This window comes from Labrus bergylta, chromosome 2 (assembly GCF_963930695.1).
Source record: "Labrus bergylta chromosome 2, fLabBer1.1, whole genome shotgun sequence".
NCBI lineage: Eukaryota > Metazoa > Chordata > Actinopteri > Labriformes > Labridae > Labrus > Labrus bergylta.
This window is the reverse complement of record NC_089196.1, coordinates 29,778,818-29,792,376: the sequence shown is the minus strand read 5'-3', so window position 1 is coordinate 29,792,376 and position 13,559 is coordinate 29,778,818. Positions and strand designations below refer to the sequence as shown.

Below are 13,559 nucleotides of genomic sequence, written 5' to 3'. Positions count from 1 at the left end.
TAGGCCTCAAAGACACAGCAGCATATCAAAATAGAAACAACGAAATAGAAGTAACAGCTAATTGCATTAACTGACTGCAACTGCTGAAACAATGAAAACATGTGAACATGCATCCCTCAGGAGTTTAGACCTATACGGTATACTACTGTCTTATTATTATTACTGCTACTGAAGTTGTGAGCTCCTAAAAACTAGAGATACATTTATCCATTACCATGTGACTCACAGGTAGCATCTTCAGTCTGCCTCTCCCCAGATGTTTGTCTGGATGATTCAGTCTGCAGCTTCATTTACCAGCAGACATCGAGAGGATAATTGGGCACAAGTGCACCTCACCATCCCGACGGGCGGCCAGCTCATGATGTCGTTTCTGTTTATGTGGGCACAGAATATTCCCCGATCCGTGGGTGAAAAATTAGACAGTTAGCCAAAATTGTTGTTTACTTCCACATTTCCGCTAAAAGCTGCTCTTCAGAAGGAGCACGATATAATAAGTCTAACATGGAAATACCATCTTTTTATCCCCTCTCTCGCTCCTGTTACCGCCACGTCACGTCTGTTTGACTTCAAAGTATGACTCAGAGCTATTTCCCCCCACGTAGCTTTCATACTCTGTAAACACAGTGAGCAGTACAGACTTCAACACACACACACACACACACACACACACACACACACACACACATAACATGTATAACTGTTAGTGTTTGGGTTTATTCTTCTGACAAAACCAGTTAAAGGAAATGCTGGAAAGGAACACACACCAACATTAAAATGTGGATCTCAGCTTTGAGTTCACTAAACAGCAGGATGCCACTTATCTCCTCCTGCAGACAGACGGAGGCTGCGAGAGAAACAAAGTCGTGAAAATAGCTTATTAGAAGTTGTGAGTGAGGAGAGAATATGCACAAAAAGGAGAAAAAGTGCAGGTGTAGAGGCAGAAATGAGCAGAGGAGTGATGGTTGTGTTTTAACAGTTTTGCCAACAGAACAATTGGAGGATTTTCAGAGGAACAGAGAGTCTATCTTTTTTTATCCACGTGTGACTCAAATCTGAAGGCTTTTCTCCTAAAGCAGCACTGGGATCATTGTCACAGATGGCTCAGAGTCAGACTCGTCCTCTTCATCTATTGTGTACATGAGTCTCAATAGCTAAACTCATCTGTGAAAACTGTCTTCTTCTCTTCATCTGACTCTCAGAATGCTTTCATCTCCCTAACTTCTTTCAAACAGTTGAAGCTACATGATGACAAAATGTTCTATGAATGATTCACGCCCCACATTTCATTTAGCCTCACCTGTTACATTATAAGCCATGTGGTAATCAGGGATCAGAAGTAATGTAAACGGTTCGGATTGGCTTTGGCTTTGTGTTTGTACTGTAAATTTTAAGTTGGAGAAAGATCCATGACCAACATTTTTCCTTTTTAAAGGTACGACAAGGCAGCTCAACGTGCTGAAAATAGTCAAAGAAACATATTAGAAATTGTTAAATTTATGGCTGTCAATTAATAACTTTTTCAATCAAAGTAATTGCTGAATCTTTAGAGTTAATGGGGATTGAAATTCCATCATTTTGCATTTCAAAATTTTTTTTCTTATTCTTTTATTTTAAATTTAAGCTAGTGGTTTACTTGCGGTTTGGATACCAGCTTTTATTCTGAAAGGACATGAAAGGTATCTAAGGTTGCAACATTAACTTAACCACAGAATAAAGGAACTTGTTACAGATCGAAAAGTAAATTAAAACAGTTCAAAGGAACGGTGAAAAGTTTGATGTCATGAGATGGATATCACTTTAAACTATTAATGCATACGTGTTAATACTGGACCTTAAATATAATGAGCAACGAAACAAAATGAAAATTTGAATGAATTCCCTCATACTGACCCTTGATCCTCTCCCTGGTTTCTGCAGGTATCTGAACTACTTTGCCACCAAGTCCAGTCCAACAGGTGTGATCCTGGACCTGTGGGAGGCCCAGCACTTCCCCGACGGAGACCTGAATGAACTGGCCGCCGTACTGGAAGAAATGGGTCGCCATGACGGCAGCTTCGCCTCCATGACGACAGAACACTGACGAAATAAAACAAAAAAAAATGTGGTCACCATGACGACGACAGAACTCTGGAGACGATTACGTGAGAATTCTCTTCGGTCGACGCTGCAGCTGGGGTGATGGCGATGGAAGAATTAGATGCGAGAGTGAAGGGGAAGATGTCGGCATGGTTGAAATAACCACGGTTGCCATGCCAACGAGAAGTGCTCGAGATGGTTTTCCGAGATATGTGTGCATCTGTGTGTTTTGTTAATTGGAGCAGTGTTGCAGTGTCGTTTGTGACCGAAGTAGAGAAAAACCCCAACCTACAAACCGATGTCGATCAGGAACAAACGAATCATCAAACACCGAAAAAAAAACGGACCTTGTTTAGTGTAACACTCGTTGTTCTCCTGCTGTTACTTTCTACTGAACAAAGAAGCAGAGCTGCAGAAGAAGACGGAGGTACTGACCTTGAAAACCTCTAAAGGAATGGAAGAGAATGATGAAGGGAGAGAGCATAAACTGATTATGGAGGAGTGGGAGAAGGTAGAGCGAGGATAGAAAAAAGAGAGAGAGAGTGAGTTAGAGCCTCTTTAGGTGGAGTAAACAGAGGGAGAAGCTAAACTGATTACAAGAGAGAGGGAGGGAGGGAGGACGTAAACACAAAATGATGGAGGGAGCCGCAGGTGATGATCTGTAAGAACAGGATGGAAAACAGATAATGAGAGAGGAGAGAGATGAAGATGTAATCCCTCTCTCCTCCTGCGAGCCTTGGCTGTACGTGTTTGCCAGTACAGTTTGTTGTCTTTTATATCGTTTCCTAGGGAACACTTTTATGTATTCTGCTGTCCATATGTGTGGATCATTTCCTGCTACACAGTGAGTGTCAATCAGCGCCGTCCTGACCAGAAACAAGCCCCGGACAGAAGGTTTAGATTACATCATTAAGGGGGTTCATAAATTCCTGTTGTGGTCTGTATTCAGTTTGTGGCTTTTTTGTTAAATTATCCAGGGTCAGGAAAACTCAAAGTTTAACTTTGCTGATCCAAAACAGATCCAAGGCTGATTTCACTTATACCAACAAAAACACAAAAAACACGTAAGATGTGTTTGTAATTGTCAAACATCTACTTTGCACGTGGTAAACTTTGAGTAGTGAATTTTGAAGCCCATGTTAAAGGTCACATATTACACTCCTTTCTAAATATTTAAAATAAGTCTCTGAGCTCCCTAAAACATGTGTGTGAAGTTTCTTGTTCTAAATCCACTCTGATCCTGTATTTGATCATGCCTATAAACCCCTCTATTTCAGCCCTGCTCAGAACAGGCTGTTTCTGTGTCTGTACCTGTAAATATGTAAATGAGGTGTGTCTGACCACGCCCCTCTCTAGAAGCGCATTGGCTTTCTTGCACCATGCCCGATCATTAACGTTGAGACGGCAGACTCAGAGGGCAGAACAAACACCTAGCTGTGGGAGTGTCACCCACCTGGGGGAGGGGTTACTGTCCTTTGTGATGTCATCTCCAAATCTCCAAACGGCCTGTTTGAACACACATTTTCTGAAAAGTGGAGCAGGCAAAAGACGGAGAGGATGGACTTTTCTCATAATTGAGAGGTTTGTAGACGGACTAGGGCCTCATATCAGAGTTTGAAAAGCATGGTGGAGTGTATTTGCATAATATGTGACCTTTAAATCCAATTTGTGGTTGTGAGTGCTCAAAAGTAATTTGATCGGATTAAAGCTGTTGGATTGGATCAAATCTTGAAATCAAGATGTTCAAAAGAAGAAAAAGACTTCCAAAACATGATTAGATCAGGTATTTAAATCCTGGTTTTGATACAGACTAAAGCTCCAGTTTTTGATGTTCAGAATTTGAGAAGATTGAGATAACTTAGATCCCAAAATCAGGATGATCCTGATCCAAGCAAGAGGGCTGAATTAAATCTGAATTACAGGAACAAATTGTCATGTCATTTTAAAACTGGTCAGATAAAACAACAGTTTTTCAATGATCCTGATATTTCAGATACTATTGTTTATTTTCCTCTGGGTTTTGTTGAATTGATACAGTGATGTAGTCGATAAAGTCGACATTAAGGTCGATAAAAGAGAAGGATTTCCCATGTGATCAACTCCAGAATTCATGTGTTTGTCTGTAAGTGAAGTGAAACTTTTCATTGCATTTCATTTTTATTACTTTAAGGAGACAGAACGGAGACATGATCTGTTTGGAGGTACCTTTAAGACCGCACTTATGATAAACAGATGAACCAGGGATCGATTCACAGCTTGTCAGACTTTCCACTCCATCTCCAGAAGAGAACAGTATACTCAAATGTTTGTTTAAAAGGAGACTGAATTTACTAAGTATAAAAATGAGTCAGGGAACCCACTTTTACACAAGAAAAGAAGTCATTGTAAAGCATTAAAACCATCATCTTCAGGCTCCAAACGCATTCAAAGTAAAAGAAAAAGTGTTTTCTGCAGTGATGCTGCTCTTCGATTTCCGTTGTTTGAAATGCCTGATGGGAAATTCTCGCTTCGGCAGCCACATTAAGTAAACCACGACCTCTTATCCAGGCGTCAGTCTGAGGACTGATGGGGCTTCTTTCTGGTCAGGGTCCAGCTCAGAGGAAAGGGCGAGGACGCAAAAAAGGGAGGATACAGTTGAAACTACAGGGGTTTTAAATACGGTGAAATACAGAGTAGTATGTGATGAATGAAAACAGCTGATATCATTGATTCCTGCTATACAGGTTTGATTATAACATATTGAAAATATATATCTCCTACAGGAAGATATATATTTCTTTCATTTTTTCTGTCTCAATAAGTTAGTTTTTTTTAATTTGTGATCATCACAGTGACTTTTCTGGTCACTAGTGCCATCCAGTGGCTTCTGAAGAATGACAGCGTTTATTTTTGATTGTCTGAAATGTGTAAATACATGATTATCATGTTCATTTGAATGACCTTGTATCAGCATATTTTTTGTTCAGTGGTCATTATGTGTTACTTTCATTAACATTATTGTTATTATTATTATTATTTTATTTTTTTGCCATTGTTGATGTTTTTTGGGTGTGGGTGTGTCGGCGGGTCAAATCTGTAACATATCAGTTAGTTGCCCTTTCTCAAAAAAACAAATGTTCAGTCAGCAGCTAACATTCCAGCTCGTGGTGTATTTGTTGATGAAGTTGCGATTAAGAGCTTAAAAACATGATACGAACTAACGGGGGGCTCGTGTAAAATGAAGTGTAATATATTTGTGTTTAACCAAGGCTGACGTGTTAACGTTAGCGTTAATGTTAGCATTGACTCAGGTTGACAGTGTCTGAAGAAAACTACATCAAGCCAGCTTTGAGGAAAGAACAACAGCCTTATCTTTAGTTGCTTTTCAATAGTTGTCAGAAGCCCCAGGGTACTTGAACTCACCATGAATAAGGCAACAGGGACATTCAGATGAAAGGGAGTACATGTACAATATTTAAAAACCAGAGGTAAGATTCTCTGAACTATGGAGAGATGCCATATGAAGCTGAACATGATGTGTAGAGGAGAAACGGAGGAGGAAAACCGTAAAGAAAAACAGTCAAAGCTGACAAACAAAGGCCGAGTTAGCAGCGGTACAAAAGGTCAGATCTTTCCTCTTCGTGACAGATTTCATCTTGTGGTTGCCCACACAGGAGGAAACCTTGAAACATTGATTTTCCACATTGATTTTTCTCTACGCGAGTGAAAAATCCCACCTCTTGCATCGTTGCAAAACAGAGGCCTGGAGGCCTCAAAAGAACAGATGTTTTAATTTCAGACAGCCTTAATTAACTAAATTAGAAAAGTGTATGGTTAAATGACGGAGTGGATGTTTTGTATGTTTTCAAATATAACTGCTGATGTCAGATGTGAGGAAATCAAAGGGAAAGAGGTGTGTAAACTTTTTTTTGAGGATTAAAAGCCTAGAACATCAAGCCATCACTTCAAGTTTGTTTCAGAACAAAGATGAACCCAAAGGTCATGACGATATCTTTCATAACATGTGATCAGGAACGTCTGAATGCAGGATACAGGATCACATTTTCACTGCGTGCAAGGACACAATCAGTTAAAAAGAGATGTAGGTTACCAGTGTCTGTGTGACTTTTGCTCTAGAACGTGCTCCTTGCCATGTTTTCAGTCTGCAGTTTACGGGCGGGACAGACTGTTTGTGAAAAGGAGAGCTTTCATACGAGGAGAGGCCTCCACAAAGGAGATCCTTCGGGATGTGAAAATGAAGAACGCATTGTGGAGAAATCAAAATATGTACAAATGTTTTCTACGCGCAGTATGTACAGTTGTGTACTGTCAGCTATATTTGGCAAATTTGAGAATTTAAAAAAAGAGCAGTACAGTTAGATACTAGTTTGTATGTTTCCAGTTTTTTATTTAAGTTTTTTTTTTCCTGTTTTGTAAAAGCGGTGTCTACTATGCAAACTTGGCATTGGTTATCATGATAGAAGTCTATAACTAGAGCTGTTATAAGTGCTTGTAAGTGCATTTTTTTATTTTACTATCAGGGGTGAATTGATTTGATTAGTGCGGAGTAGTGTTGGTCCATTTTCGCTGATTCTGGCACGCTTTATGATTCTTGCTCTACCTTGCTGATCGCTCGCCTCTCTATCTCTAATTGTTTTCTGTACAAAGTGTAAGAAAGAATTTTTAAGACAATTAATAAATTATATTTATAAGCAACGCTGAAACGATCTGTGTCCATGGTGGATTTTTTTCTGCAGAACAATTGTACCATTACGTTTCTTAAATTTGGCACCACTACAGATTGAAGATTGAGTATTTACTACGAAATTAAGTATATAAATAATAAATGACATAGGACCAAGTATGGACCCTTGTGGGACTCCCATTTTGAATATTTATTCAACTAGATACTAGATCATGAAATTGAACAGATTGCACTCGCCTACTTTTTTCACGGATACACCAGCAGTGTAAGATAGCTAAGGAATTATTTGAGTTGTAAATCAAGCAAAGCTACTCTAGAGTTTCAGAGTGAAATGATAAAACATGAAAACAAGCATAACATGAGCTCTTTAACCTTGAGTGTATACATTAGATTTGCAATACCCTTCTGTTGCTCCACTTTCTTTCTGTCAAATTCATATTTACAGGCCTCAAACTCAATAACTAGCTGGAAGAAGAAGCCTGAAGGGGGGAAAGTGGAAACAGAAAATCTTTGTGGTGTCACTGTTTAACATGCTGTGCGGCCCAGCAGCACCTGTGGGTCGTAATGAGGCGAGGCTCCTTTTTAAAAAGAAGAAAATATGGAGAGCGTGTCTTAACAGTTAGAAGCACTACCAAGAGACTTGTTAGTATGCACCTTGTTCAGCCACCACAAACTGAGCATCCGCCATGTGGAGCAGTGGAACACTTTATGGGACAATGTTCAACCTTTTACTGGATAAAAACACAGTGTTCCACTACAGTAGGTGAAGATTTAAAAAAAAAAAAAAAGGCACATCAACCAAAGGGAAGGAAAGGGCATGTAGAACAAAACTATTCTGCCACTGTGACTAATCATCCGCATATTTTAGTTGGCATAATGGAGTTAAAAAAGTCGAAAGGAATGGAATTATGCCATTTTGGCACAATCGTAACTGGCATTGCTCTGATGCCAGGCTAATGTGGAAGACATAGCAGTGTGCAAGCTGTGGTAATGAAAGGTGTTCAGACATTAACTATTTCATACTGCTGTTCAAGCTTCCTCTTACTTGACTACTTCTAAACAACAATTTATACTAGCCAGGGAAGTCGCCTGATAGAACCACGAAGATCAGTTGTAAAGACTCTGTAGAAGGGTTATCACACTACCACATTCTGACACGTCAGTAAAAAATCAAACTAGGCAACAAGAACAAGAAGTCCTAGGCACCCAGTGTTGGGCAACTTCTGTTTTTTAAATCATCCAAAAATTGCAGGCAAACTCCTGCACACTGTCTTAATTGCACAAATACATTGGCAAAATTTTGGTACATCAGAATAAAAATCAGGGGACAGTGCAAATTATGCAGTTGAGATTCCCACATTTGGGGAGTTTGCACAGATCAGCCCTGCCATAGTGCAATGGCTGGGCCTCTCCATGGGTGAACCACCTTCTTGATCATGATACCTCCCCTGACCAGCAACAGTGTCGAAGCATTTGTGCATCTTAGATTTCTTCTGGAAATGTAACTTTTGCACTTTGATTGGATGCAAAAAGGACTGGAGAAAAGCCAGTATGCCAACCTGTGAATCTGAATGGACCACTGCTGCTCTTTGGTTTGCTCATGGCATTTTGGATTTAAAATATAACTGAGGATCTCTATTTTTAAAAAAAGCTGGTGTACTTTTCCATACTTTCGATTATTCTTACAACGGGGACTATATATCATTTTAAAACACGAGGTATCAAAAAGTATCCAAAGTTTAACCACCTTACACCACAGAAATTTGATTCCAGAGCTGCGAAAAGTTTATTATGCTGAGAGAGTTCAGCTTGTACTTTCATTTACGAGCATGAGGCCGTGTGGTGGTGAGAAAACAGTGACCTTGTGATGTCCACGGGAGGAATCTCACAATGTGGGGATGGCTGAAGATGTTTCATATATATATATATATTTTTTTAGAGTTATATCTTCTTCTGTTACCACTCGACTAACGCCGACACAATTCAACACATTTACAGTAGATCTTTAGAAGTCACCACTACAGTTAGGAGATTGCCTTGTCAGACTCCCTCCTGTAATTACTGTGGAGCACCTACAGGTGGCAGCGTTCCAGTCTCCAGTCCTGTAGCAGCGCCTGCTCTCCTCATGTAGGGCAAGGAAACACTCACATATAGAGGCTCGACCCAGCAAATATTTCTGACATAAACACTTTATTTTTTCAACATTAAGTATTAAAGAGTTTGAATTTTACATGGAAAAATCTGTTAGCAACTTTCCTAACCGACCCAAACTCAAAAATACACAAATTCTTCAGTGTCTACAAACATAACCAGCATAAACAGAACTTTTAAAGCATCAAAATACACATTTGTTGTTTTTTTTCTCTCTGTCACATAGTGTCAGTCAGTCATTGGAACCAAAAACAGTCAGAAAAAGAGTGACAAAAAAAAAGTGTTCAGTCCAATTCACGACATACAGGCAGTAGTGGAGGGTCAGTGTTTCCAGAGGAGGTGTCATGCTGCGATAACGCACATCCTTTTCGTTCTATCAGTCGGACCTTCATCTACAGGTAAGGTAGCTTTCACAGAAAGCACTCATAGATTATTCCACTCACTGGTCAGTAGCTTGTTTGTGTTTCTCTGCAGCTACAAGGCCAAATTCAATCTATTTCTCCAACAGGAGCAGGAAGCTGCTTTTAGAGTCCTTGTACTAGTCTGAAATGAAAACGGCACTCCACACAGAGCCTCTGTAGGGCCTTTGTAGTTTAAGTTTACTATTGTAGTCCTGTTCCATGTTTTTCAATGACAGGGTGAGTTCTAGGCATCTACATTCAAAGTTTGTGATCCTCCGATCTCTGAGCGATGATCTTGCTTCCTGTGTCTCCTTAAGGACGAAAAAAAAGAAAGTGGGGCCTCGACCAGCGCCAGTGTGATAGTTAATGCCCTTTCAATGTGTGAGGAAAAAAACCACACACACCTGGCAGTATCCGCTCACAGCTTGATGTCCTGTGATTCTGACATCTTTGCAAGTGTCTTTTTGACCCGTAGGGCTGTGAGGCGGCAGGCGGGGCTGTGGGCCCAGCACTCTGTCATCAGCTTCCCCATCTGTCTCAAACACTGAGGAGAGACATGTTAACATGTTAGAGAGGTCATTCATGTGTCTGATTCTTTATGTCTCTGGAGAACATTTTAAAACGTTTTACCTCGTCGCTGGTCCATCGGTTAGGAAAGGATGGTCGTAGTTTCTTGATGCACACCACCTCTCTCATGTCTTCATATGACGGGTCTGTGGGAACCAACTCATGGTACGGTAACTGGTACTCTTCAAGGATCCCTACAATGAGAAAGGGACAGAAGAAAGACTTGGGGATGTGAGCAGAGCATGTATCAGACGCTACTCGCAACATGGACTCGAGCGGTAGAGACTAGAGAGCGTAGATCATCCACTAGTTTATCCATCTTACTTGCCGATTGTAGAGGGATAAATAAAAGGATATCAAAGAAAAAACAGACTGTTTTAAAATTTTAAAAACAGTCTGCCAATATACCTGGGCGGTTGTAAATATGCCCGCACAGTTTTTCTTTGCTTTAGATTTGATAATGTCTGATAGAAAGGAGCGCTAATTTTCCAGTAATCCAAACTGTAAGACCATCAAAAAGGCACAAGGAGAGCAGCCTACTTTCTTTAAGAAGGGTGTGCAAAGACCGTAGACTGTAAATATTAATGTTTGAAGCCTGAGTTACGTCAGCCTTCTGTTACTGCAGGGGGCTCTGGAGGCTCATCAGCAGCAGCCGCCATGTTGGAAATGCTGTCTCAGCCTAACTTTCAGTCAATCTAACAACAGACTGAGAGCTGTAGCTGAGGCGGGTTTGAAGCCTCTTGACAAACCGTTACATCGCGCCCACCTGTCAATCATGTTAGCTATGCACCTAACTATGAATAACTTGTTTTCAAACTCAAATCACTCGACAAACAGCAGGATTTTGCACTTCCACAAAGGCTTCATTTTTCAAGACCGGAGGTTGCCGCTTGGCAAAGACACACAAAAAAAAGTAGTTTACCTCCTGAGACACAACGTCGAGCGATTTCCCAGAGAATGAGCCCGAAGCTGTACATGTCGGCCATGATGTACGACTGAAAATGACTCCTGTTCAGAGTCTCATCCAGCACCTCTGGAGGCATGTAGCGCTTTGTACCCACCCGGGTGTTGGGAGGGATGTCTACCTCGTTGGTGTCACTGCAGGGATGAAGATATTAGACGGGGACAATTAGAAAATGGAAGAACCAATAATCCACTGACATCTTTCAAAATATTACAGCTCACAATCATCTGATTATAAATCATCTTCCTGATTCTCTCACCTGATAAACTTGACTGCCAGTCCCAGGTCGGCTATACAGCAGGTCCCGTTTCTTTTCACCAGAATGTTCTTACTCTTCAGATCCCTGTGGGCGATGGCAGGTTTCCCCTGGGTGCCAAAGATCTCAGTGTGAAGGTGACAGAGTCCCGACACGGATGAGTAGGCCAGCCTCAGCATGGCTTTACTGTCCAGAGTGGTGGATTTGAGGTAGTCGTACAGAGAGCCGTTTTCATGGTAGTCTGTGATCAGGTAGAGCTGAGTCCAGGAGCCGGTTCCTTTGATATCAGCGGCTATAAAACCTGTGAATGGGAGGGAAGGGGGCGAGGAGAGAGAGGGAGAGAGCTGCAGTGAGGTCACTCTGTAAATCACAACTATTTTAGTGCAGCTTCATGTGAGGCAGACTTTAGAAAACTTAATGTAGCCTCCGGTTGTCGACGCATTATGCACCGCAGCATCTCGTCTGTCTCCTCGTTTACTGGGAAGTGATCTTTTGCTCCTGTGCTTAATTACTATGCGTCTTGTGCTGTTTAATTATGCAAGCTTGAGTCTGCAGTCAGTTGTTGTCTACTTTATAATTGTGTGTGTGTTGTGGTGTTCGGTCTCCTGGCTATAATTGATCTGTTTTGGTATGCTGTGTGGTACAGCATAGTTAAGGACTGGTAAGTTCAATTCCAAGACTTTTTATTGGTTTGTTTTTCACTTTTTGCCTGCTAGTTCATGTAGTTCTTTTTAAATAAACCACCTATCGATACACCAGTTCATCCATTTATGTGTCTATGAATGAAGTGTGTCGAAGGGTTAGAGAAGAGTTATTCACGCCTGTCTCTTTAAATCGCACAAATACACAAAATTGTTTTATTGATTTCAAGAAAAGGAAAAATTGAGAAAAAACAGATCTAAAGATGAACAGACAGATGCCTTCACAAGACAGAAAGCGTTCTTCTTACCCAGTATGTTCTCGTGTCTCATCAGGACGGTCTGGTAAATCTCCGTCTCTCTGAACCAGCTGGCCTCCTCGGTGGTGAAGAAAACTTTGACGGCCACTTTCTCTCCTCTCCATCTTCCCATCCACACCTCGCCGTACCTCCCCTTGCCTATCTGCTTCACCATCTGGATCTGCTTGGCTATCGTTCTCTGCACCTGTCGAGGAGAAGGGGATGGAGACGGTTGAGTTTTTCACCCTGCCAGCCCACCTCGTAAATTCCCATAGCGAGAAGGCGAGGCCGATGATGTTCATATTACGACTGGTGCAATCTTCATGCACCAAATGAAGCTGCTTCATTTTCTTTTCTGCTCGCCATTTTGTACTTCTCCACTCATTCATGGAGACTGTGAATATGTCTAATAACATGTGGCTTTGATGAAAAATGCAAAAGCTGTCTCCCGCTGTGAGGGACCTGCAGAGGCGCTGCTTGTCAACAGGCAACCTGCGGCCCCAGACCAGTAGGGGGCCCCCAAAGCAGCGGCCTAAAATGTGCAAATTGCAAAGTGCCCCATCTGACAGCACTCATTCTCGTTGCTGAATGAATTGATTTTTGCCTAGGGCCCCAACAAGCTCTAGAATTGTCACTAGGGAGATGTGAGCATATGCAACTCAGGAAGATTTCAATGTCACACAGTCCTTACATTTTCTAGAAATTTCCAGGAGTGCACGTGTGAAAAGGGCTTCAGAATAGAATAGAAGATTCATGATTGTTTTCCAATTTTTTTTTAGCACATGAAGCACCAAATGTTTCATTAAGAAGTAGAAAATGTAGGTTTTGTGACATTAAGTCGATAAATAACTCTCCTTGTATAAGATTGATTTCATTAAAACAAACACTCAAATCTTATAGTATGTCTTAAAATCATCCACCATTTCCTCTCCAAACAATGTAGTAAATAAAAAAATACATGACTTAAAATCTTGAGGTATGATGCCATGCGTCCTTCTGACTGACTGTATCTCTCAATGATTTTATAAACTACTTTTTCATCAATAACTTTTCTGCACTCTTGTAAAGCACTTTGAACTGCAATTTAATTTGTCTGAAAGGTGCTATACAAATAAAGTTTGATTGATTGATTGATATCTCAGTGCATCTGTTTTTATTGAACAGGAATTTGAGCTGCAATTCAAGAGTCTCACCAACAGAGGGAGCCCTGAGCCTGAGCCTGAGCTCTGAGACTGCTCTATCAGGTCCTTCAGAGACTCTCCGGGGGGAATGTAGGTATCATCCTGCTCCAGGCCGATGCTGTACCGAGGACGGGACTCCTGTCGCTTATACCTGTACACACACACACACACACACACACACACACACACACACACACACACACACACACACACACACGCACACACACACACACACAGAGAGAGAGAGAGAGAGACAGTGAGCTTACAATCTAACAAGAAGAAAACAAACAGGTTGAAGATGATGTGACAAAGGGAATAAAACAATTAAGGAGGCACACAGTA

The 13,559-nt window shown here is 41.1% G+C and overlaps 2 protein-coding genes and 1 pseudogene across 4 annotated transcripts in view; 1 reads left to right on the top strand and 2 right to left on the bottom strand.

Annotated features, from left to right (window-relative positions):
- LOC109989159 (netrin receptor UNC5C-like) overlaps positions 1–6,779 on the top strand; it is a 230,594-nt gene extending 223,815 nt beyond the window's left edge. For both annotated transcript variants that reach the window (XM_065951374.1, XM_029278676.2), the window contains one exon: positions 1,918–6,779. In XM_065951374.1, coding sequence (XP_065807446.1) covers positions 1,918–2,080 — 163 coding nt within the window. In that variant the 3' untranslated portion in view covers positions 2,081–6,779. The remainder of the gene's footprint in view (positions 1–1,917) is intronic.
- Positions 6,780–8,090: 1,311 nt separating this feature from the next.
- On the bottom strand, positions 8,091–8,225 carry LOC114920580 (U1 spliceosomal RNA; annotated as a pseudogene).
- Positions 8,226–8,931: 706 nt separating this feature from the next.
- The window catches only part of bmpr1ba (bone morphogenetic protein receptor, type IBa), an 83,537-nt gene continuing 78,909 nt past the window's right edge, over positions 8,932–13,559 (bottom strand). For both annotated transcript variants that reach the window (XM_065951364.1, XM_020640799.3), the window contains 6 exons: positions 13,230–13,368; positions 12,049–12,241; positions 11,103–11,400; positions 10,802–10,977; positions 9,943–10,073; positions 8,932–9,856 (listed from right to left, as the gene is read on the bottom strand). In XM_065951364.1, coding sequence (XP_065807436.1) covers positions 9,731–9,856; positions 9,943–10,073; positions 10,802–10,977; positions 11,103–11,400; positions 12,049–12,241; positions 13,230–13,368 — 1,063 coding nt within the window. In that variant the 3' untranslated portion in view covers positions 8,932–9,730. The remainder of the gene's footprint in view (positions 9,857–9,942; positions 10,074–10,801; positions 10,978–11,102; positions 11,401–12,048; positions 12,242–13,229; positions 13,369–13,559) is intronic.